This window comes from Fulmarus glacialis, unplaced genomic scaffold (genome assembly GCF_000690835.1).
Source record: "Fulmarus glacialis isolate BGI_N327 unplaced genomic scaffold, ASM69083v1 scaffold11666, whole genome shotgun sequence".
In the NCBI taxonomy this organism is placed as follows: domain Eukaryota; kingdom Metazoa; phylum Chordata; class Aves; order Procellariiformes; family Procellariidae; genus Fulmarus; species Fulmarus glacialis.
This window is the reverse complement of record NW_009220061.1, coordinates 4,401-28,449: the sequence shown is the minus strand read 5'-3', so window position 1 is coordinate 28,449 and position 24,049 is coordinate 4,401. Positions and strand designations below refer to the sequence as shown.

General features: G+C 40.4%; 1 protein-coding gene across 1 annotated transcript; it reads left to right on the top strand.

The window, feature by feature from the left end:
* Window positions 1-4,284: 4,284 nt before the first annotated feature.
* On the top strand, window positions 4,285-23,483 carry LOC104078830 (protein AF-9-like). The gene is made up of 4 exons (XM_009580619.1): window positions 4,285-4,345; window positions 5,620-5,702; window positions 9,557-9,700; window positions 23,323-23,483. The coding sequence occupies exons 1-4, from the start codon at window positions 4,285-4,287 to the stop codon at window positions 23,470-23,472; spliced, it is 438 nt and encodes a 145-aa protein (XP_009578914.1). The 3' UTR covers window positions 23,473-23,483.
* Window positions 23,484-24,049: the final 566 nt, after the last annotated feature.

Sequence of the window (24,049 nt, the reverse complement as noted above, 5' to 3'; positions counted from 1 at the left end):
TCAGGGTTGTATCTGTCTTGTGACATACTTGTCAGCATAAGGTGTTAAGCAAATGGGAACTCCTTATTCCTAGTGTAGGAGGTACCGTTTAACCCACACAATTTTTTTTTTTTTTTGCTAGCTTTTGTTTGAACCTTTTTGCATAGAGCCCAAGTACTGGAGCCCATCAGCTGGGAAGGTGAGCTACTGACTAGCAGAGTCAAAGAGCTTTTGTAGACATCACAGCTGAATATTTAAAGCTGACTTCTTACTGCAGGAGGGATTTGGTACCACAATCTGCCTTCCTCTGAAAGTGAATGCCACCCCTTTGTTGTGAGATTTCTTTTAATGAAGGTGGTGATGAAGAGAGGGAAGAGTTAGTCAAAGGGTGACCAATATGAGCAAATTATAGGCAAGAACCTCTAAAATACCAGTACAAAAAAGTTACAATCAAACCAGTTCTCTATCAAAAAGCTTCACTTCCTCCAAGCACCCACTTGGTGTATCCTGCAGGATGCACAAAATATATGTGAATTGTTACATTCATTATTCTGCATGGTCCTGATGATTTGTGTCAGCATCTGCCTAAAAGGAACTTCTGCCTTTCCTTACTCATTCTGACTGCGTTTTTAATAAAGGAAAAATCTATTCATAATGAAGTGTTTAACAGTGTTGGAGTGGCAAATGAATCTCATGTTAAAGCTTTTAAAAAGGATAGTTCTTACTAGAATTTTTTTATTGTTATCTCCAAAGGCCTCAGTGTGATCACTGTTACTAAAATGCATCATCATGGCTTGATTGGCATCTGTTCCTTAGGGGTCAGTTAATGTCTGATGCAACACATGGGAATGCATGCATGAACACCACAAAAGAAAAAGCAGTGCTTCACTTGTGACATAAAGAAGCAAAATATTTGAGATAAAAGATTTAAGCCGTTTACGTTAGCTGTAGAGAAGGCATATTCCCTGACAAATAGGGGACAGGTAATCTACAACTCATAAATTCCTGTCCTCGCTTGCTGTGACTTTGGGTAAATCATTATGCTGGCATTATCAAAAGAATTTAGTTACAGAGTGCACTGAATGAGAATTGAGCATTCGCATCTCTTTCTTATGTGTAGAATGAGTATAATAGGCAATTTTACCAAAACAGATACTGAGATGTCATGGAGAAGAAATCCTTGTTAATAAAATCGTGTATTAATACTGATAATGTTGTTACTGAGCTTTCATTAAAAGATGCACATTGATATCCTGCAGTTGGTCTCTGGAAGGCATGTTTTGTTTGAGGAGCATTTGAATAATTTTTATCAGCTGCGAATTACTGCACTTGCATTTATGGGAAAGCTGGTCAAAATGAATGGGGCAGCACAGCCAATACGCTTCTGACTATTCCAGTTGTTTGTGAAGTGTTTGTAATACAGCTAGGGTACAGCTAGGATTGCAGCTGAGTGTCTAAACAGTCCTCTGTCAAGGGAAGTTAAGTGACAGTATACTGTAGGTGATCACCTGAGGTATGTACAGTACTGGAAATCAATACCTGTGCAGTTGCACGTGTGTGTAGATGTGTATGCTCCCCATCATTACGGAAAAATGGCATTCCACCTATGACAACTATTTCTTGTCCTAGGACCTACTCTAGCTTCTACACCTTCTCCTCTTCCCTCCCTCCTTTAACAGCTTGTGTAGTCTTCTAGTTTCACGTCAGTTCAAGCCTCTGCAGGATTTTAACAGCTTTTGCTATGGTTAGAGCCCTTCTGTGGCCTCAAACATACCAACGTTACTACTTGTAACGTTACTACTTGTTACAGCAATGTTCATACTGAAGTACAATGAAACATGATGAACAGAAGGGATGGACTTCAGCAGTATAATTGTGTTGCATAAACTCCTATTTTTATTTCAAAATTGTACCTAAAATTGCTTTAGGGGGCTGGTCTATCTGTGTTTAGCAAATGCATGTGCAAATACCTAAGATTAAAGCTTTAATTTATGGAAGAAGAGAAATGATCCTGCATTCTGACAAAGATACGATAATAGTATAGTATCGTGAAGTCCTTACCTTGCCTTACGCAGGCAACAAAAAACCCAGCGTATTGTGTGGCCAGTAGGCCTAAAGAAATCTGCATAGTTTAGCTTTTCTCTTTACTTCTCTTCTCCTGGCCCTACAGTTCTCATGAAAAGAGACACTGTGTTATAACTGGTTTGTAATTCTGCATACTGCTGGCTGCTTGTCCCTGCATCTCAGTGAAGATGTTATCTGGAACTGCTTTCTCAGTGCAGGCACTCGTTTTTCACTGGATCTGTAGGAATCTGTAGGGCCTTAATTGTCATAGAGACTGTCCTGAAGTTGGACTGCCTAGTCAAAAGATATAGGAGAGAGGGAGGAACTGCATTGTGATCATACAAGCTGTTTCCATAGGAAAAAAACCTGACCAGAATAATTAAGTCTTAGTGGTACCGTTGTGCAAGAGGCTTTGTTTATCTGGTGCTTGAGATGCATTTGTAGGTGCCACTTCAAAGGAGAGTATCAGTCATTGGGGAAATGCCTCTGTCCCTCTGGATGGTGAGGAAATCGTTTGTTTGTCTGTAAAAGGGTAGTGTGTTCTGCTTATCTACCTGGTCTAGTGTAGCTGCTTTTTTTTAATGAGCTTTGAGAAGCATGTTAAGGTTTCCAGGTGCTTCCTTCTTCAAAATCACTCCTTCCTAGTTTCTGTTGTTGGTTTTGCTCTGTTGGTCTATACCTGCAATTTGCTTTTGTTTCTCTTTTCCTTCTCCACTACAGGGGTTTTTTTGCCTCTCCTGTTACTTTTTTCTGTCTACCTTTTCTCTGTTTTACCAAACTCTTGCTACCTCTCTCTTCTCCACTCAACAAACATTGCTAGGATGGTTGCCTGTTGGCTCAGCTAAACCACACATGTCATCGCAGCCCTGGCTACTACTTGAAACAGTTCAACAACAAAAAAAAAAGCTTGTGCACAAATACGCTGTTTCTGCCAGTACATATAGTAGTGGCTTCTACAAGAAAGGTGAGGAAAATACAATAGCTTTCATTTTAGCTGCAGTCTACATGTATGCAATAGCACGGAGCTTTGCTCAGTCATTTGCCTTTTTTCAGGAAGGTTTCATTCATGAGATTGTAGGATTTTCCTTCTATTAAAAGCCCATCTTTGAGTTTGGGAAGGCACCCAAAGTAATTTCCTTGTGATTAAGTGTTTTGTAACCCATCACCCAAGTTTCAACAAAGCCTGCAAGCGTAACAGACTTTGTTTTCAGAACTGTAATGTGAAACTTTGACAAGGTACTATCCAGCATGGCTAACAGCTGTGTTAGCTGAAAGAAGAGAGATTTGAGGGAGAGAATGAAAAATATTTATGCTGACAGTGTTTTCTGCACCAATTAAGTTCTCAGGAAGAAGCTGATGTGATTTTTAAAAAAAAAAAAAGAAAAAAGTGATTTGTGACTTGTCATGTAATGGAGCCTGAAATCTCTGTAACAGTTAATGTATTGTTACAGTTTCTAAAGTTTCTGTGTTTCCATCTGGATAAATATATGCTGTATAATCTTTTCCAGTTCTTATATAAGTGGATTTCAGCCTTCTGAACCTAAACGGCCATTCAAATAATACTGGGAAGGCTTTCTCCTCAAGTTGTCCTCTGAAGGCAGAGAAGGAGCAGGAAGGCTCCTCTATCTTTGACTGAAAAAGTCATCAGTATGTATTACTGTAACTTGTCACTGTGCTTAACTAGGACTATTATATTTACATTTTTCAAATGCTGGTAAGCTCTCCTAAGGGAAGACATGTCAATATAAGGCGAAATACTACTTCTGGGCAGTTCTAACACAAAATGCTCAGTTTCCAACTTAAAAGCTTAGTATGTCTGAAACCACCTCTCAGATTTGACCTATCATCTTGACACTTCTCTTCAAAATCTCTCAAATCCCACTTTGTAAACTGTATGTCCTCTTTTTTCCTGCCAAGAAAAACAAACCAAGTTCTGTAGCTGCAAGAAGGCAGTGTTGCAGAAGAGCCTGGAAAAGAGATTATTCTTGCTCTGATTTTGTCATCCATTTCCCTTTCTGTTGATTGCATGAGGTGAACTGGGTAGTGATAGCCAAAAGGTGAGCAAGGACTTGGAATCTTCCTCATCCTTGAAGTCCCTGCATGGGTTTGGTGCTAGCAGAGCAGGAGGAGAATGGCAAGGTAGTAGGACAAAATTCTGCTGTGTTCATTCACTTGGGGATTAACCAAGCTTGCAAGTCTTCAGAAAGCTGATGTACTGATCATACTATTGAGAATATAGCAATGGTTATATTCCTGGATGTGTCTGATGGGCCTTGTCATGTTTTTGGGATGATAGATGGTGGTAAGTGCCCACCTGTGGTGCTTTGCTAAAAAGAGTAATTTTGATATTCAGGCCCTGCACAGTTGATTGCAGCACATACTTTTTGTAAAATGTAGTTTAAGTTGCACCCGATACAGTGCAGTGAGCAGCTACCAGGCAATTCTGAAAAGAGCATACATCCTAGCAAATGAGGGTCCATCTGGGAGTTTGAATTTTCTTTTGGTAAGCAGGATTGATGAGCTTGAGCAAATGTTTCTGAAGAAGTCAACCCTTTCTATATGAATTGCATCATTCTGCCAGTCTACAGTAGAGAAACTGTCATTGTCCTATGATGTCATTGAGATGGTAGTGCATATGACATGAGTTGTCATATATATATCAATGCAGCATTTGGAAGCATCTGAGTTGATGCTGCAGGAGACGCGTGGTTTCTCAAGCACAGCCTACCTTTGTGCTTATGTGTTACGTGGGCATGAATTCTGTAATGAGGTTGTCACACAGCCAAACAGGAGAAGGAGGAGGTGGCTTCTGTTCCAAGTTCTCTAACAATCTGCTTTTTGTCACTGGCTGGAGTTGGCAGGCTAGTGTCACTTTCTTCAGAGAGCTCATGTTCAATACTACGGGGATTTCATGTAACTAAAAGCCCTTGCATTAAACTGAAAATGTCAGGGAAAAGATGGTATATTGGAGCTAGTAATACGCACTGTTACGTTAAAGAAGTCTGAATCCTATAGGGTAAACCTGGATACTGTTTTAACGTAATACAATAGTTAACCTTCCTGAGGTTCTCCACTGTATACTGGAATGTTGTGTCAATTTCTTTATTTATTTTAAATTACATTTATTAGAATTAGAATTTTATTAGTGTTAGGTTATGAACACATGAATGGCAGTTCTTCTGCCCTCTCCATGTTTAACTTTCTCAGGGTGGAATCCTGTATATTTTCCATTCCCATAACAAGCCTTGGCTGCAGTGCCGATGTAGCTGTTGTGGGTACTCAGTGGGTCCACCTGGTGTTGAAGTCCCTGGTGCTTTAGCAGTCTGAAATGATTGAAAAAGAAAAAAAAAATTAGAAATTTGCTATCCCTGAGCTGTAGGTTGTATACAGGCAGGAACGATTTGCTTGCACAATTCATGTTGAGCTGTGCACAGGTGTGTCCTACTGTGTGTGTGCAGTTTTGTAATGGTGCTGTCATAGAACTATTGTCACAGATCGTTTGTTCGTATGTTTGGCTTGTGCGTTTAAAATTTTTTTTTGTATGTGTTAAGTACAGGTTTTTCCTCTTTGTTTCAGTGTGTAAGGATCCACCCTACAAAGTTGAAGAATCTGGGTATGCTGGTTTCATTTTGCCAATTGAGGTTTACTTCAAAAACAAGGTATGGAATCACATACATCTAATTAAAAAAAAATATTAAACACATCATGTGGAAGTCAGGGTTTTTTAAAGATTTTTAAAGTTTAATTCATAAACTCAGTTAAAAATTAGGTTTAAAGCTATCTTTGTCATTGCTGTTCCTCAATTCATAGTCACTGTAACTTTTAGAAATGTGTAATTGTATTTAGTAGATAACGCTATGAAATTAGGATTACCTGATAAAATAAAGAAGTTGAATGTAATTATTCAGAAGAATTACTAGCCCTACTCAGAAGTGGCCAGACTTTAAATAATGCTTTAGAAAGTTCAAGAGCCACTTAAACTTTAAGAAACGAAACTGATCTTGATTATGTTGATTTCATAATGAACTTACTGTTCTATTTTAGTATTGCCAATCTTTTTAATTTGTTCGGGTTTTGATCTTTCTTTTTTTTTTTTTTAATCCTGCATCCTCAGTCTGAAAAAACGTTCTTTTAGACTGCATGTGACCATTGACTGTACTCAACTCAACATTACCGGGGGGCACAGTTTAAAAACAAACCCAGTGCTGTTCTACAAAGCTTGCGTTATTGTGGTATCTCAAATTCTGAGTCTAAGTAAATGCTGCACTTATTGTGGATCTCCTAGATAGCGAATACAGAGATTTCCTTTAATGTACGTAACAGGGTCTGTATTACTAATAACTCGTTCAGATAAAAGGAATTGGGTTTGGGGGGAATTAGAGCAAAAAGCTTGCATGGTTTAATGTACAGTACCTTAATAACTGCAATATTTTAGGTTCCTTTTGTATGTCATGTGCCTCGGTGGAGCTATTATTATACTTTGCATGTGCTTCTATGATACCTGTGTATTTATTTTATCTTACCAAGATGTAGTTTAACATAATTATTTTAATCAAGTCAGTGTTACATCTTTAATATGTTGAATGCTTGGTGAAAAACTAAAACCGAAAGAAAATGTAAATGCATAGTAAAAGACTTTTGCTGGAACCCTGGTCACTTAAAATTTGTGAGTACAACTTTGTTAGCTGTTTATGCCTTCAAGTAGATACTCCAGTATTCTTTTGTCTTTCACAGCTCTGTCAAGGTGTGAAGTGTGGATAATTCTGCTCAGGCACTTTATAAGTTGTAGGTTTTGAACAGGTAATTCTGAAATGTTCCCTGTATCAATCTGTGAAGAGCAGGGCTTATCTACCCTGTTTGCTGTTGGAAAAGGAAACAGAACTGCCTCAGTGAGTTGACTGGCTTTTTTGGTATGCTTTTTAGCTTTGTCTCCATTAGGGAAGCAGTTTTGATTCATTCAGGAAATCTAATGAAAAGCAGCCCATTCTCTTTAACTCCTCTGGTAAGAGCTCATCCCAAACTGGGCAGACAAAGGCAGAAGACAGTGAGTCAATCATTGAAGCATCTCTACAGAAAACTTCCTGCCCGACATTTCTTTTTTTGTTTTCACTCAGACTTTTGGCTGCCTTTGCTGACTGTGGAGACCTGCAAGTCTCAGGAGTTCTCCAGCAGGAGTTGTGCCTTAGACTGAGATCAAGAGGGCAGCAGTGATTACAACTCACCTCACCCTAAAGCAGCATGTGGAATTAGGAAGTTTGCAAACATCCCTCACCCCTATTTTGGTGTCATGGAATACGACAAGCAGCAGTTGGACTGTGAGTCAGCTAGCTCTTCACAGCTGCAGGAGCATGCCCTTCCCTGGGGTCGGTACAATACAAAGGAAAAGTGGTTTTTTTTGAGGCAAATTACTGCTTTCTCCTGGCTTAGCTACTCTTCCTCCCCTAAGCCACTTCACAGGTATTCCAGTACAGAAAAAGAGGAGATAGACAGAAGGAGGAAGAGGAGACAGACCATCATCACTTATTCAAGGTAGACAACTTTTCGATTTCTGGTTCAGAAAGTACCCTAGTGAATAGAGAAGGCAGGGGTACAAGAAGCCACCTGGATCGTGGAGAATTAACGGGTGCCTGTTCCCAGGACTAAACAGAAATTGGTAGAATATCTAATAGGCATTTCACCCTGACGGAAAATATTCCAAGCTTTAAAGAATTAGGGAAATGACAAAAAAAAACCCCTCCCAAATACAGCAGCAGGCTATAGTTGTTAGCCATTGAGACAAAGTCCTTGAAAAAATGCTTTTAGGTCAAAAGACTCCTACTCTGGAAAATGCAGTCCACTTAGGATAAGGCTCATAAACTGCCGTATATTCTGCCTTCACTGTCACACTGTTTTGAAATAATGGCAGTGCTACTGGGAGTCCTTTGTATAGTAAAAGTCTGCTTTGAAATCACTGGTTATGTTCATCAAACTTTCCACAGAATTCTTTGAAGACTCCTGTTTATAAATTCTTATAACTTTGCTTTTATGGCAAAGCTGCTGGTACCAACTGCCTGTAGCAACATCACAGTTTTCTAAGCAGACAGGGGAGTAAATCACTTCCATTTTTTTCTGCAAGAAATCATGTCTTAGGCTTTCTAACAATAAGAAATATCTTCATCCATGGTTGTCTTTGAAAATGGTCCGTCAAGAAAATAATCTACGGGAACTACTCTCTTTGTCTTCAGAAACAGACTACTGCAGGCCTTTTATTTCAGGTCCTCTTCTGTTGTCTCTTCTCCAAGTCTAGAGAGGGGACAATGAGGATGTCCCTTGGCTGTGTTTGAAACCTCTGATTTAACTTTTAGAATAACTGAGATTTCTACTTTCTGTTCTTCACATCCTTGGAATCCTGAATCAAAACTAAACATTTTTTAATGTGAATTTTTTAAACATCTATCACTGAACAGAGCACACATTTTGATTACATGGAGCGTTGGATATGTGCTAAGATTTTGCTGTATTTCTTCCTTCTCTTCCCTCATGGTTCCCTTTTTACTAAAGCTTTTCCTGAATTTGACCTTTTACTTGTGTTCTGCCTTAAGACTGGCATTGGTTTGGTGGCTTCTGTTGCACATCATGACATTTGGAGGAAGGGCTATTTAATATTGCCTTAAGAGAGCACTTAACTTACATATAGCTTCTAGAAGGGACTGTGTAAATGTATAACACAAAACATACTTAGTATTTTTTCTCTCGTATTACAGACTGAAGTCTATTCAATGCCACTAGTGTCCTTTTTCAGATGAGGCTTTCTGATAGTAGAGCAGTGATTTCTTCCAAGATAAATTTGCCTTTCTTGTTCTTTCTCTCTCCATATTGGTACAGGGAACATTCAGTTTCATATTTTTCACTGCAGTGGCAGAGAATTTTAATTGCATGGAAGCTGTGGTGGAACACTTGAAATCTAGATGGCCACACTCGTTCAAGGCAATGAAGTTTCATTAATAAATGAGCAGATCCCATACATAGGAGATCAAATATAGCTGGCTGCAGCAGTTTCATTCTTACCCCTTTCTACAACTCGTGAAGAAAACAATAGTGTTTGGCTTCGGTGGAGGAATTTGCATTCAAAACTTACTGCAGTGTCTTCACTTCAGTACTGTCTAGGGCTCAGAAGTGTGATTGTGTTGGTGACTGAGTTACCTTGTGTCAGCTGAATCACATACTTGCCTATGCATACGTCTGTAGCCTGTGCCAAACATGATGTAACACTTTCAATTAAGCCTTGTCAGGACAGCTTGAAGTTCATGAAGTTCATGCATTTTACCATGTGTTATCATGGGCTGATAGGAGCTTGTCTGATTTACTGTAGCTCAGCTGATGCTTGGTAAATTCCATCATGTGTCCGAAAACACAGAGAATGGTTAAAAATGACATAATTTTCATTTTAATTGATAGTCTTTATGTAGTGCTTGTTTTCAACTTAGTTAGTTTTGGTGCTAGATGTTTCTATCTGGTTATTTTCAACCCTCAGGAAGAACCTAAGAAAGTTCGATTTGACTATGACTTATTCCTGCACCTTGAAGGCCACCCACCTGTAAATCACCTCCGCTGTGAAAAGCTCACATTCAACAACCCGACAGAGGAATTCAGAAGAAAGCTGCTAAAGGCAGGAGGGGTGAGTCCTGCACCCATGTCAAAAGCCATCACAATAAAGATGTTGCTGCTTATTGCTGGTGCATGATTAGTATAATAAAGATTGACCTGACAGTGAAACGAAGTGAGGTGTTTTTGTGATTAACTTCGTCTAAGAGCTCAGTGCTTGTTGTCTTTAAGTGGAATGGGTGAGCAAATGAACATGTGCCTACCTTAAATATACGATTATATATCTGTCTTCACAACCGAGCGATTCATGTTTACTTCTGCAAAAGCAGAACTTAGACCTTATACATGAAGCATTACTTGCTTGACTTTCCAGAGATGAAATACAGGAGGGCTACTGTGACGGGAGGAAGTAATAAGAAAATAAAATATCTCTCATTTAAAGAGAAACGGTCCTGTATTAAGCAGAATAAATTCATAATTATAAGGTAGAACAAGTTAGAAACTGTAAGTATAAATAAACTTACTTAAATTTATGTAATATATGTTACACAGTCTGAACCAGAAAATTTACCAAGACTTCTTTACATGTTGATAGAATTAATTGATATGAAAAAGCCCAAAGGAGGTTTGCCCATTTGGAGGGAAGAGAGGACCAAACCTTTAGGTTTACATTTGTCTGTTAGTGGAAACCATTCTGGTGTGTTTCACACAATGGCAGAATCATTCATGCTGGCAGGGACCACCAGAGGCTCAGCCATGGGGTCAGACCGGGCTGCTCAGGACTTCACCCCTCCTTGCCAGGTTGTGAAACCTCCCCTGGCCAAAGGTGGTCCTACCTCCCCGGGCCCCAGCTCCACCGCTGGCCTGTCTTTGTGGGGCTTCTCTTTACCTCCAGCCTGAGCCTCTTGTGTGTCAGCTTGTGTTCCCCTCCTGTCACACACCGCTGTGAAGAGCGCGACTGTGTCTCCTCCATTCCCTCCCATGGGTCCCAGGGATGCTGTTGGGTGTCCCCGAAGCCGTCCCTCCGCCCAGCTGAAGCAGCCCCAGTCCTGCAGCCTCTCCTTGCAGGGCAAGGGCTCTAGCTCCTCTGTCTCAGTGGCCTCCCCTCACCTCCCACCATTTTGTTGGTGGTATTTCTGTGTTGGGGACCCAGTCTGGAGGCAGTACCCACGTGGGGTCTGGCAAGCACCAAGCAGAGGGTACTGTCCCTGCCCCGCCCTGTCTCTCAGGGCTGTGATCTGCTCATGAGACCCTAGGCACCACTGGCCCTTGTTGCTTCCTAGGCACACAGGTGGCCCTGCCTCAGTTTGCTGCCCTCCAGTGCCCAGGGCCAACCCCCCAGAGCTGTTTCCCAGCCCCAGCCTCATGGCTGCAGGGCTCTGCCTTGCTGGGACAGGGCTTTGGCATTTGTCCTGACTGTTTCATAAGTCTGTTGTTAACCCTTTTCTCCAGACTGTCTAGGTACTTCCTGATGGCAGCCCTGCTCTTGAGTGTCAGCTGCTTCCCTTATACAGTTGGTTGTCACCCACAAACCTCATGAATAAGAGTGTATACTGTCTCCTCCTCCAGGTCACTGATAGAGATGTTAAGCAAGCCTTCATATGTAAATGCCAATACTTATCTTTATATTTTTGAACAGTCATAACAAAAATGGGTAGCCCTGTTTGGCACAATTAGACAATAGTTGGTTCTGGGCTAGAGATAGGAGGAAGCTAGTGTGAGAATATTCAGTCTGCTGAAGAGGATCTTTGAAAAAAAACCAAAACTAACTAGCAGGTATAGCCTGAAAAACCTTGTTGTCCTCCTGGAGAACTGTTACAACTATAGTTGTATTGAAATAGAAGCATGAGCTGTGTTTTGTGTTTGCATTTATTAGGTGCAAGAGGGTATCCGTGTCTGGACAATGTATTGGCTCTTTAGTGTGTTTGCAAATAAAACATCAAGATTGTATTCTGGAAAACTTCATGAGCCACTGCTTTAATATTAATCGTATCAGGTCAGTTGTCAATGGACAAGTTTTACCCACAAGTGTAATAAATCTAAATGATGCCAGCAGGGACTTTGAGGGGGGATGAGGGTTAAAAAGGTAAAAAATAGGAAGCGTCCCTTTTATTGCTCATTTTCTGTGCCTTCTAATTTTAAGTTTCTTGAATTAACAAAAGCAAAGATGTTGCCTAATTGTAAACAATGAAATGTGGGGTGTTTTGATCAAATTCTTTCCCTGAATATATCAGTGTGGTCATTCTTAATATGCTTTGCATCATTGCCTTTTGTCTTCTGGAGACTACAAAGTGCTTGCTTTTTTTTTTTCTTTTTTCTTCTCCATTTTCCCAATTTTCTTCCAAGAAATGGGTCCCTTTTTTTGAAGCTATCGGTTCTGTGCTTCCCTCTATAGGCTTTGTGACTTAGGAGTTTGTCTGATCAACTTGGCAGAGATAATGTAATAGCATTCTGTCTGTCTTGTTACTAAAAGTCTCTGAAGGGCTTACATCTCCCAGCACTGAAAGGCCCATTACACTTTTATGAAATGCTTCCAAGTGTAAGTAGAATAGACAACTGAATCAATTCACAAAACATTAACTCACTTGTAACTTCCACGCTTTAGGCTGAGAAAAGCATTTACAGGATAATAAAGTACGAGATGGGTTTTGCAATTACTTGTAAGTCAAAACAATTAATACTTTTAGCTTATGGCTGTCTTCAAAAAAAAGTAAAAGTAACAAGTCACTGAATTTCCTTGACAGGAAACAAGTCAGGCAAAATGAAGTTCATGTCTTTCAAAATGAATGAGATACCATATTAATGTAAAACGCTGAGTGGTAGCTTTACAAAAAGCACTCTAAGATGGTGGACTTTTGCTTACGTGCTTTTAAATAATGGTATAAATCACTTGATTTCTGTGCACCTCGAAACCCTCCTCTCTCATTAGTTTTTCTCCAAGCAAAAGTCATGGGAGGTGTCATTCCACTGACGTAAACTACCAAACATGATTTTTTTATTTCTCATTTGCATAAACATATGTATATTACAAATAGTATGTCCTTCTGAAGGGAGAAGTGCAGGCTCACCTGGCATCTGCGTGCTGCCGTATTCAGTATAGGCTTGTCTATGTGTTTGTGTCTTGCTGCAGATTCCTTGAATTATCGCTTGGATGCTCACAACTCCCCTTTTCCCTCACACATATATCTTGTGGCACCCCAAATGCGAACTAGTCAGGGATACTTGCTACAGCCAATATTCTGTTGTCTTTCAGGCTAAGAACCATTTTTTTGTGTGTTTTAAAATGAAGTGCCAGCAGTCTGCCAGTGCATTCTCATGGTTACCCTTCCCCATATGCATCCCATCCTCCACGTGCCCAAAGGTCTCACTGTTTATTCTGCAGTTCACTGGGAGAGAATGAGTAACATTCAGATATCCCGAGTAATTAAACAAGTGAGAACACAACTGTAGCATGGCTTTGCAGTGCTGCTGTGGCCATTTTAGTTAAGGCAAACAGGACATTTAGGTGGTGCAGTCATGTAGATTAACTCTGTGGAATATTTCTGTCAGCATTTTATTTGGTATCACCAGAATTGAAGCATAAATGTGCAGTCAGTCATCATTAATAGGAGGTCACCAACTTCCTGATTTCCAGTCTGAGAATTATTTCTTCGGCCCTTACAAGAGGCAGGATTTGATTTAGCTGCAAAGATTGTATTTCTGTAGTCAGGAAGGTAAATAGGAACCTTTGCTTCAATCTTACAAAGGCCATATCCAATTTGCAAAGTTCTTTGTCAAAGTTTTCCATCTCCAGAAACATACTTTCTACACTGAACTTCCCCACACCCCTGAAAAGATTTAGTTACGCTCAAGTCCATCTCTACCATTTACCTAATTACAGTTGACCTTGTTCTCTTAAATGTAAAAAGAAATGTTTACAGAGGAAATAAAATATTTTCAAGAGTACGCTGGGCAAATGCAATCAGACCATTCAATGTAATTGTTTATGTTCCATCTCTTTGCATATATATTCTAAATGACATTTCTTTTAGAAAAGTTTTCCGTGGAAATGATGCCACTGAGAATTTTTTGCACCATTTATTCAGTGTAGTACCTAATGATGTGAAGCTAACACGTATACAGGTATGACTCATGTGAATTAGCAGCGTATATCATAATACAACCTGTTGCTTGAAATTCCCAAAGATACCCTCTATACAAATAATGACTTTTAGTTAATCCATTTCTTACCAAGCAAATCATCAAGCTACTGGTAGTGACAGAACTATATAAATGTAGTTTCCTTCAGAGCTCATCCTCTAGACACAGCACAAAATTGTGCATGAGTAGGTTTCAGATTTAGAGGATGCAAGGAATAGGTCACTTTTAGAGTAGTGATAATGCTTTTTAGCAACAGAGTTGTCCTTTTTGTCTGCTTTCTGTAAAATTAATTTGGAAATACAAGCAGCTGTGCTTCTGTAGCAAGGCAACTCTTTCCTTGAAAACAGCTGATCTATTAATGAGTCAAGAAAGAGAAAGAATAATTTTGAGAGGGGTGCAATTTTTAGAAAACAGTATCAAGGTAAAAATTCAGGTTTTGCCAAAACCCACTGCATTCTGTTGTTTCATTTTTTAAAAAATCTTTGTGGTTTTACTGTTTAACAGTTGAGAAATGTCTTTTCAGTCACTTGAGATGCCTGCATAATGCCTGTTCTAAAACCTCCGTTCTTAATCCATGTAATGTGAAAATGATGAAATCATGAGGATTTCCCTCTTTCCTCTATCCTCCCTCTTTCTTTGCAATTCCTCTGTGTCAGTTGGAATAGTTGGCTTCTACCCAGAGCCAACCTTAGGTATAATGCTGCTCTAGGGAAGGGATTATCTTTAATCTTGTGCTTTTCATAATTAAGTAATTGAATTTTCTTAAACTATACATTACTTTACTTACAAGCAAATAACTTAAAAGAATTCTAAAAGGTTTTCTACTCCCTTGTGGGTTTTTTGGTTTAAATAGGGATAATAGTTGTTCAGGACAACTGGATTTTTATTGTAACTCTTAGTGCTTTCAGTGGTGAATGAACTTGTTCTTCACTGTAAAACGATGTGGGGTGCGGCAGCCCAGGACCGCACAAAGAAGACCATTTATCTGCTACTGGTGCACCATGAGTGTAATTCATCTGCAGGGCTGCAGAAATGTTGCAGTAATGGTTCATTTTTCCCGGAATTCTAACAGATACAGCTCTTACTGAAAGTACTATTTCAATTTTTTGCAGCACATTGTGGGGAAGCTCACCAACCTGTTCTGAGGCTGCTGTATGAAGGTGTTCTTAGATAACTAGCTCAGTAAATGAAACTGCAACAGGTAGCTTGGTGTGGATCTGTTTCAGGCAAGATTATTCTAGCTTTGTTGATGGCTTCCTTTCATTCAGGAGAATGAAAAAGTAGGAGACAAGACAACAGCTTTTTGGTAGTGGTTCATTCCCCTGCAGAAGCTCTAATGTGCCTTAATAAGGAGATTGTGTGGATCTGGAGCAACTGTGACAGCTCATGCAGTTTCTAACTGTGTGTCTATGTGGGGTAGATCTTTGACTCCTATGCACATCCTACGATGTGCATTTGTAGAAATTGGCAGTAAGAGAAGACCAGTTTCCATGGAATATTTTGAGGCTGTTCCTCATGCTTTCTGTACTGGGATCTGGAAAGCAAAGTTTTGTGTTTTGAAAATGCATGGTTCTTGTTGGGTACCTGGGTACTCCAAGCTGCCAAACATGTGTTGGTAGATAAGTGTTGTGTTTGACAGGTCAATTTTTTGTAAGGAGACTTCTGAATCAGTTGTTAGTAGGTTTATATACAGGTATTACAATTTCATAATTTTTCCCAAATTGCTGGAAAAGGGTTTCCAATTATATTAAGATAATTGGTGGTACACAGTTGTTGTTCCCTGATCCCTTCCTTTGTTCAGCAGTGGATGGAACTACATTAATTGGCAGTTTTTCATTCCATAGCATTCAGTTGTCTTGAGTAGCAAATTGGAATGCCCTTAGAAGGTGCCTGCAGCTCACGTATTATGGAGACTGGTCACTTCAGGTTGATCAAGCATGTAGGATCATTCCTACCCGATAATGTGAATATCAGTGGATTTCCTCTACCCACTGTCTTTTTGGGAAAAGTAAGTTTTCCTTTGCCCTTGCCCAGGAAGCTGTCTTTCATTTAAAGCAACTGGTAGACAAAGGTTTGAAATACAAGCTCAACAGCTCCAGGCTAGCGCAGTGGGTGTTTGGTGAACTAGAAGCAAGATACCACTACCAGCAGATCAATTTGAATGTTTCTATGCGTAATGCTTTATTGGCACATATAACAAAAGGAGAAAAATCTTTCTCTAGGGGTGGACTAGCGAGAAAAGTGTTAGGGGGGAAAAAAAAAAAAGCCGTCTTATACATCTGTCCATAACAGCAATGAAAGTAAAAAGTAGCTTGTGTACACTTGTTCTTTTGCTCTGTGGTAGGAATTGTTTAGCATAGTAGATAATACCAACATGATATTCATGTGATATTTGTATGCTTCAATATGATTTAGTCTTGCATTGTTTTCATAAATTTTTCTTAGATACGTTATTAGGATGAGATCTTGTTAAACCCTATTTTGATGTTATCATCTCTTCCCTGTGTTAAGCTAAAACTTGTATGGAATGGCTTATTAGTGGTGGTGTAGGAAACCTCCCAGTTACAGTGTAAAACAGAAGAAAGCAAAATTAAGAAAGGCAATTTTCTCTACTCCAAGTTTAGTGTTGTGTGTTAAGTAGCTGCCTACACTGATGGTCCAGTTTTCCTTTTAGAGAAAGGGAGATGGAGTGTGGCTCCTTCCATCTCTGACATGCATTATTAAAATAAATCTCCCAAAACCGTCCATTAACTGCAGTCTTTGGTGTCACTGGAACAGATGGGCTTTGGAGCATGACAGGGGAAAAACATCAGTGGGCATCTGTGTTTTCTTCTGGTTTTGTCCAGTCATATCAAGCAGTTATTCCATTAATCAGTGCTGCTGTTGGTCTTTCTTCTCTTTGTCTTGACTGGCATCCTCTGCCATGTCGACATCATCTCTCCATCTTCACTAGATTGCAGGCTGGCTTTCTTGGGAGTTCATTCACCTCACCTGCTGACTGAGTTTCTGTATGCCTTATGGAACAGCTCATCTAACCTTTTTTCTTCTCTTCCTGGAACGTCTTCTAACCCAACAGTCATATTTGTCTGGTGGACCTTTCCTGGACAGCACAGGGTATCTCTGAAAACTAGTTATCTGTGTATCATCTGTGAACTTGCTGAGAGTTCACTCGATCCCACTGCATCGTTGATCAAGACATTAAACAGTTTGGACTAAGTGTTGATCCTGGGGGGACACCGGTAGTCAGTGGCCTCTAGCTGGACCTCACACAGCTAAAGAGAACCATTTGAGTCCAGCAGTCCAGATAGTTATTCACCCATCTCATCATCTATTTATCCAGTCCATATCTCATAGATCTGGCTGTAAGTTGGGCAGGATTGTTCTTCGTAAACCTATGCTGAAGGCTCTCAGTCATGTTCTTGTTCCTGCAGTGGCTGGAAGTGGCTTCCAGGAGGATTTTCTTCATCTTCCCAGGGACTGAAGTGAGACTGATGGGATTCTTGTTCCCTGGATCTTCCTTCTTGAAGATGAGTGTGACGTTTGCCTGTCTGTAGTCATCAGGAACCTTCCTGGATCACCATAACCTTTTCAAGATGCTGGAGAGCTGCCTTGCAATGGTACTGACCAGCTCCTTCAGTACCCCTGCTTGCATCCAGTCTGGTCTCATGAAACCTGAGAGTCCCTGTGGATGAAGTGCACCCTGTCCTCTGCTCTTGTGGGCACTGATTCACCGCCACAGACTGTGTGAGGATGCTCGGGTACCTTGGAGGCCTGAAGAAGCAAGGTCTTATGGTGAACACAGAGGCTAAAAGAACATGGAGTACATAAGCCAAGTTCTTTGTTTTTGTTAAGAGGTCTCTTGCCCCATTTAGCAGTGGGCCCATGCTTTCTTTAGCCTTCCTTTTATGGTCTGCCTGTTTTTAGAAGCATTTCTTGTTGTCATTCACATCATGTAATATTAGCTGCTTCCTATAGGTGCAAAGAATTTCCGTTCATGAGGATTATGAAGTTCCTGCCAACAGGTAAAAGTTAAAATACATGGTTTTTTAACTGAATTTCAAACAAAACAAAAAAAACAACGTGGATACATAGAAGCATAGAATACCTCAAGTTGGAAGGGACCCATAAGGATCATCCAGTCCAACTCTCCTCGCAGGGCAGAACTACCTAAAACTAAACCATATGAGCGTCGTCCAGATGCTCCTTGAAGTCTGACAGGCTTGGTGCCGTGATCACTTCCCTGGGGAGCCTGTTCCAGGGGCCAACCACCTCTCAGTGAAGAACCTTTTCCTAATGTCCAATCTGAACTTCCCCTCACGCAGCTTCACTCCATGTCCTTGTGTCCTATCGCTGGTCACCAGAGAGAAGAGATCAGCATTTCCTGCACTGCTGCCCCTGTTGAGGCAGTTGTAGATTGCGATGAGGTTACCCCTCAGCCTTCTCTTCTCCAAGCTGAACAAGCCAAGTGACCTCTGCCACTCCTTGTAAGTCTTGCCCTCAAGGCCTTTCAACATCTTGGTCGCCCTCCTCTGCACACACTGTAATAGTTTGATGTTCTTCTTATAGTGAGGCACCCAAAACTGCACACAGTACTCGAGGTGGGGTCGCACCAGTGCCGTGTAGAGTGGGACAATCACCTCCCTCAACATGTTTCTTAGTATAACCTATTCTGTAATTCCCATATCATTTGTACCCTGGTATTAAACTGTGAAACTAACTGTTTTCTCTTGGCCATGTTTCTAATGCTTATCTTAGAAGAAGAACCAGGTACTCCAATCCACCCAACTGTTTTTTAACATTTGTGAGCAAGCACATCTAACTCCCTACTTTTACATGGCCTATTACTGTCGCTGTTGACCACATCAAAGACAGGCTGTGAGATTAGCTAGACCTCTGCTTAAGTATAGTCAAACTAAATCTTTGCAGGAACAGCAAAATTATAACTAGAACATCATACTTTACATACTGGTGAATTCAGAGTGTGATTACATGGCTGTTTAAACTGACTTGTTTAAAGCCCAGCTGTTGTCTCACCTTGCTTCATTAACACCAGCACTGGTGTCTTATTCCACCAGCTTGTCTGATCCCACTGAGCTGTTGACTTGTGGAAGGGGCAGAGGAGAGGAATTAATAATATTCCTGTTTTTTGTCACTGAAGTGGTTCATTGTGGGAGAAGACAAGTACCAGCCACAGGTCGTCTTGTCTTAAGTATGGGCTGTGGCAGTGTCCTTAACCTATTGGGGTGTACTCTTCTTTGCAACTGTAAGCTAGCAGGAAATTTATAATGCAGAAAGAAGGAAACAAGTAAAAAAAGTACATATAGCATGGTTGTACTGGAGAACTCTTGCTGTGCTTTTGATGAGCTTGCATTCTTGCTGCAGAATTAGTGGCTTGCTGTGATATGCTCATTCCCACCTTCTGCTTCTTTTGCGTAGCCTTGACTTAATATAGCCATATACATATACACGTGCACACACACACACACACAGACATAGGCAGTATATGCTGCCAGTGTGATAGTGGCAATGTGAAAGTAGGGACTTGCTCTGAAAGCTGGTTGAAGTACATCTGCCAGGCTGCGTGTTTCTGTGTTTGACTAATGGGAGGACAAAGGGCAGTTACACACTGCAGAAGTTGCTATAATTCTGTCAGCTGAGCTCTTTCAGTAGTAGTACTTAAACTGCATATATAGCTGTCTCTTTCCTAAATTTAGCCAAAAGGGAAATGCATCTCAATTCCAGAAAGTGTTTGTAATGTAGGGGCTTTTTACATAGATAATCCTAGCAAAGAAAACAAACATTTTGGAAGGGTTCCTAGAGAGTTACTTAATGTTAATATTAACTTTATTCTTTGAGAGAGAGAAGAAAGCAAGTGATTTTTTTTTTCCTGATATAGCGGACTTTAATGAAGACCGTATCTTTTTTCTGACAGAGATCAGTTTGGAAAACAGAGGTGTGTTTTTTATCATAGGGGTGAAAAAGTTAGTTTTACATGAGATTTTCTTGGTCTTTGTCATCTTTACAGATGGTAAAGTCCGTAGTCTGAACTGAAGTTCTGTCTTACTGCATACATTGTTAATCACATTAAAATTTTGAATCTATATTGCCATTTTTCATAGGGTTTATAATGAAATAACAGGCTGCAGGATTCAATACACTGAAATTTTTAGGGCTTACAATTCGTAATGTCCAGATTTTGTCTTCTAAAAACTGTATAGGATTTATTTTCTTTCTGTGTAGAACTAGATTTGCCAAATCTGCCAGACCTCAGATTTGCCAAATCTGCCAGACCTCAGATGGTACTAATGCAGTTCATCCTGGCCCTGTAGATCTTTCTGTAGGCAGTCATCCTGTTTCTAAACACACAGTCTGTAATACTGAGACTGTTAATGGTCCAAATACTTGCCCAGAAACTGAGATATCTCAGAAGTCCATACACTTTTTAAAAACGTCAGCTTTCTAAGAATGTCTGTGTATAATGATGAATAGATAAGTATTTCTAAACTGGAATGTTTCTGAATTTTAAAAAGGAAATTCATGCAGTGGTTGAACCTCAGTTTATTTTAGTTAGTCAAACTTTTACGCTTCAGGGAGAAAATCACAGCTTCCAACCCTAGGAGAAAGAATCCTTGGCAGAATTTTTTATTTCTTCGCTTTTAATTTCAAGGTAGGGCAAACCCTGATCCCCCTGACTACATTTCTCTTCCACATGGACATGCATCTTTCCGTCATATGGGTGTATGAACAAAACTACTTTGTGTTAATAAAATACCTGCTTAAACTCTGTAATTAATGGGTAACCTTATGTCTACCTTTTCTGAAAGATGATTTGATTTTAATGCAATTGGTATTTTCTATGAAGTTTGTGGGTTTAAAACATTGCATTGAGTTTAATTTAAAGGAGAACAATCTTATTTAACCACCCATTTGACTTAGTCTGTGAGAGGAGGTAATGATAGAGACATGCATTTTCTCTATCTGTTGCACAGGTTTATGGTATGCACATGTGGCTACAGATTTTCCTTGTCCTTATTGCTGATCATTCTTTGTTAGCTTGTGCCTTCTCTTGCATTCAGCTGGGCTGAATTCAGCCAAAACCCTTGGCAAGTTGAGGTTAAAAAGTATTTGTCAGGCTAAATGAAATCACTTACTGTGGTTCACAATAGGTAATTGCTATTGACCTTGCCACGATTACAAGAAGCATGCCATTGCTTTTGCCAGGCTGACTTTTCAGAGTTCTGGCTCCTGGCAGGCTCTGGTTTAGGTGTCTGAGAAATGGAAATGAGGAATTGGGGAGAAAATATGTTACATGCCCTGCATGGAATCTTACTTCACAACATGTTTGAATACATAAATAACTTGTAAAGACACTTTTTTTTTTTAATACATGAACCTATAGTCAAGGAAGGAGAACAACTTGATTGCCTTCTTCCTCCACCTTTGGATTCTAGCAGCAGTGTTGAAAGGTAATACTCAACTTACAGGCCGATAAATGCAATCTTTGTTACCTAGACATGTCCCTTAATATTCTCCAGGCTACCACATGATCTTTTGAACAAAGTTGTCTTTAACAAGATTCATTTGGAGCGATGTTTAAATAAAAATTTTAAAAAATAATTGAAATCCTGTCTTGAGGAAGCTGTAGGCAGTAAATATCATCTTCACTTGGAGAGGTAAAATGTGGAGTATACGTATCTACATCCTAGATGTCCCAATTTTGCACTTCCCATTCCTTCTTTAACGTGATGTGCATGAGGCATATGATGGGTCAGTCTCTCCCCAATATCAGAGAATGTTTTGGTCATGTGAAGAGGCAAGGATGACCACACAGGGCATCCACAAAACCAAGTGTGACTTCGTGTATGGGAACCTGTGGAAAGAGAGAGATGTTTCCTTGCAGGTGCAGAGCTTTGCAACTTCTCTCCAGCTTTGCAGGGCTTGTCAGGCAGCAGGTAAGCTGTTTCTGGTATTTAGGGTTTTGAAACAGTAGGTAGATGAATAGCTGTGCTAGGAAGCAGTAAAATCCAGGCACAGCAGCACTGTAGCAGAAGACAGGAGCTAGCTGAGTTTCTCTCAGATGGAAGGTATGAATCTTTACATGTCTGGTAACTGCTCTGTGACGGCTGATTTGTCTGTGGTCTCTGGAAATGATCTGTTTGTACTTATGAGTCTTTAAAATCAAGAAAGGCAGCTAGACCCTTGTTATAGCAAAAATGCTGCTTGCTCACCAGCCATCCAGTTTACTGTACTCCACATAAAGCAGAAGCTTAAAGTTAGAAGTTGAAGTTAGAACTGTACTGCTTTCACATTAAAACCTCAGGCTATTTTTACAGTTGTATCTTTGTGGTGGATTAACTTTGGCTAAGGGCTGAACTCCCACCCAGCCGCTTGGTCACTCACTCTGCCTCCTCAGCAGAGCAGGGGGAGAAGATAGGATGAGAAAGTTCATGGGTCAAAATAGAGATGGGGAGATTGCTTACCAGTTAATGTCATGGGCAAAACAGACTTGACTTAAGGAAAATTAATTTAATTTGTTGCAAATTAAAATAGATTTGGATGATGAGAAGCCAAAAAAAAAAAACCACCCTCCACCCCCCAACACCACCTTCCCATGCTCAACTTCACATCTTCGTTCAGGACTTGTCTATCTCCCCCACCTCCCCAAGCGGCGCAGCGGGGTGGGGAGTGGGGTTTGCAGTCAGTCCATAACAGCTCCTCTCTGCTCTTCCTCCCTCTTCACGCTTTCCCCCTGCTCCAGCACGGGGCCTCTTTGTGGGCTGCAGTCTTTCAAGAACTGCTCCGGCACAGGCTTTCCATGAGCTGCAGGGAAATACCTTTTCCAGCGCCTGCAGCACCTCTTCCCCTCCTTCTTTGACCTTGGTGTTTACGCTGCAGTTTCTCTGGTTTTTGTCCCCTTACGTCCTCTGCCTGTGCAGTGTTTTGCCCTTTCTTAAACCTGTTTTCCGTGAGGTGCCACCATCTTGCCTGAGGGGCTCAGACATGTCCTGCGGTGGGTCTGTTGGAGCCAGCTGGATCCAGCTGTGTCTGGCATGGGGGAGACCCTGGCCTCCCCTCACAGAGGCCACCCCGCCACCCAAACCTGACTACCTACACCCGTTACAGTCTTCCTTCACATTGCTCTAGTTGAAAGCGAAGACTGCTGCGCATATATATTTGTGGGATGTCAGCAGCCTGCAGAACCTTTACTGCAGGTGGGATGAACTTTCAAGTGTACTAGACATTGCTCAGGACAAGAGAGAGTGCAAAGGACTCGGGTGCCATGGCGTGTAAGCAGCCATAATAGAACAAGTTATGCCATTTTCTGAGGGGCTTGCATTATATTTGCATGGAAATTGAAAGATGTGATTTGCTCATTAAATAGAGGATGGCAGTGTGGTTTCATTAACCCATCCCCTATTGAGAAGAAACATGGATAACGTTTGTTGGAGAGGTTTTATTCTCCTACCAATGTGACTTGCTAGTTCCTTAGGCAGGTGAGACACTCTCTGTCTCTGTTGGTAATATTTGACTGACATGCTTTTCCTCCTATAACAGATCATGGTAATGTCAGATGGCACATCATTCTCTTCAGGACAGAGCCTTCATCTCCCCAACCTTCCCAGTAACTCCCTGTCTTTTTCTGAAGTGAAGAAGAAATCATCTCATGGGCCAAAGGTGAGACTTACTTTGCTAGAAGATACTTGAGCCAGTAATGGTTTCACAGGGAATTAACTTGAGAAAAAAAATACTTCTAGGTATTTTTGCAATCTCCTGACACAGTCCAGGTCTTCATGACAGGTCTCGACATTTCTTTGTTGTGAACTTACTGTTCGCCCCATGAAAATAATGCAGAACAAGGATGGCTGTGAGAACAGGTGCCAATGAATGTACTGCTTTTCTGGTTTTTGTACATGCACAATTGTTTTCCTCCTTTTCCAGAAGGAATTCTAATGGTCCGTTGTAGTAATAGGGGATTCTGATGATGGAAGTGTGATCTACAGAAATGTAAAGAATATAAGAAAATACTATAATAATCGTTTCATTTATTAAGTATTTTTGAATACTTTTTAAGATAATTGGGCAGAGTGAAACTTGAAGTTATGTTCTTGAGGATTTTTAATTTTGTTTAAATTTCAGAGCTTAATTCTTTACTAGGTGTTTCAAAGACAGCACTGTGTCATCAGTCTTTAGGAGATCAAATTGAATCCCCAACCTAGCACATGGTAAAAAGGTATAGTCCAGTGAATGTTTTGAGTAATACAAATGGACCTTTCCAAAACAG

What these genes read in the sequence shown, in the direction of transcription:
- LOC104078830 (XM_009580619.1), top strand. Translation starts at nt 4,285, where the DNA reads ATGGTTATATTCCTGGATGTGTCTGATGGGCCTTGTCATGTTTTTGGG. An exon ending in TTTTGGGATGATAGATGGTG is followed by an intron (nt 4,346 to 5,619) that starts GTAAGTGCCCAC and finishes TCTTTGTTTCAG; the next exon opens with TGTGTAAGGATCCACCCTAC. An exon ending in AGCTGCTAAAGGCAGGAGGG is followed by an intron (nt 9,701 to 23,322) that starts GTGAGTCCTGCA and finishes CTCCTATAACAG; the next exon opens with ATCATGGTAATGTCAGATGG.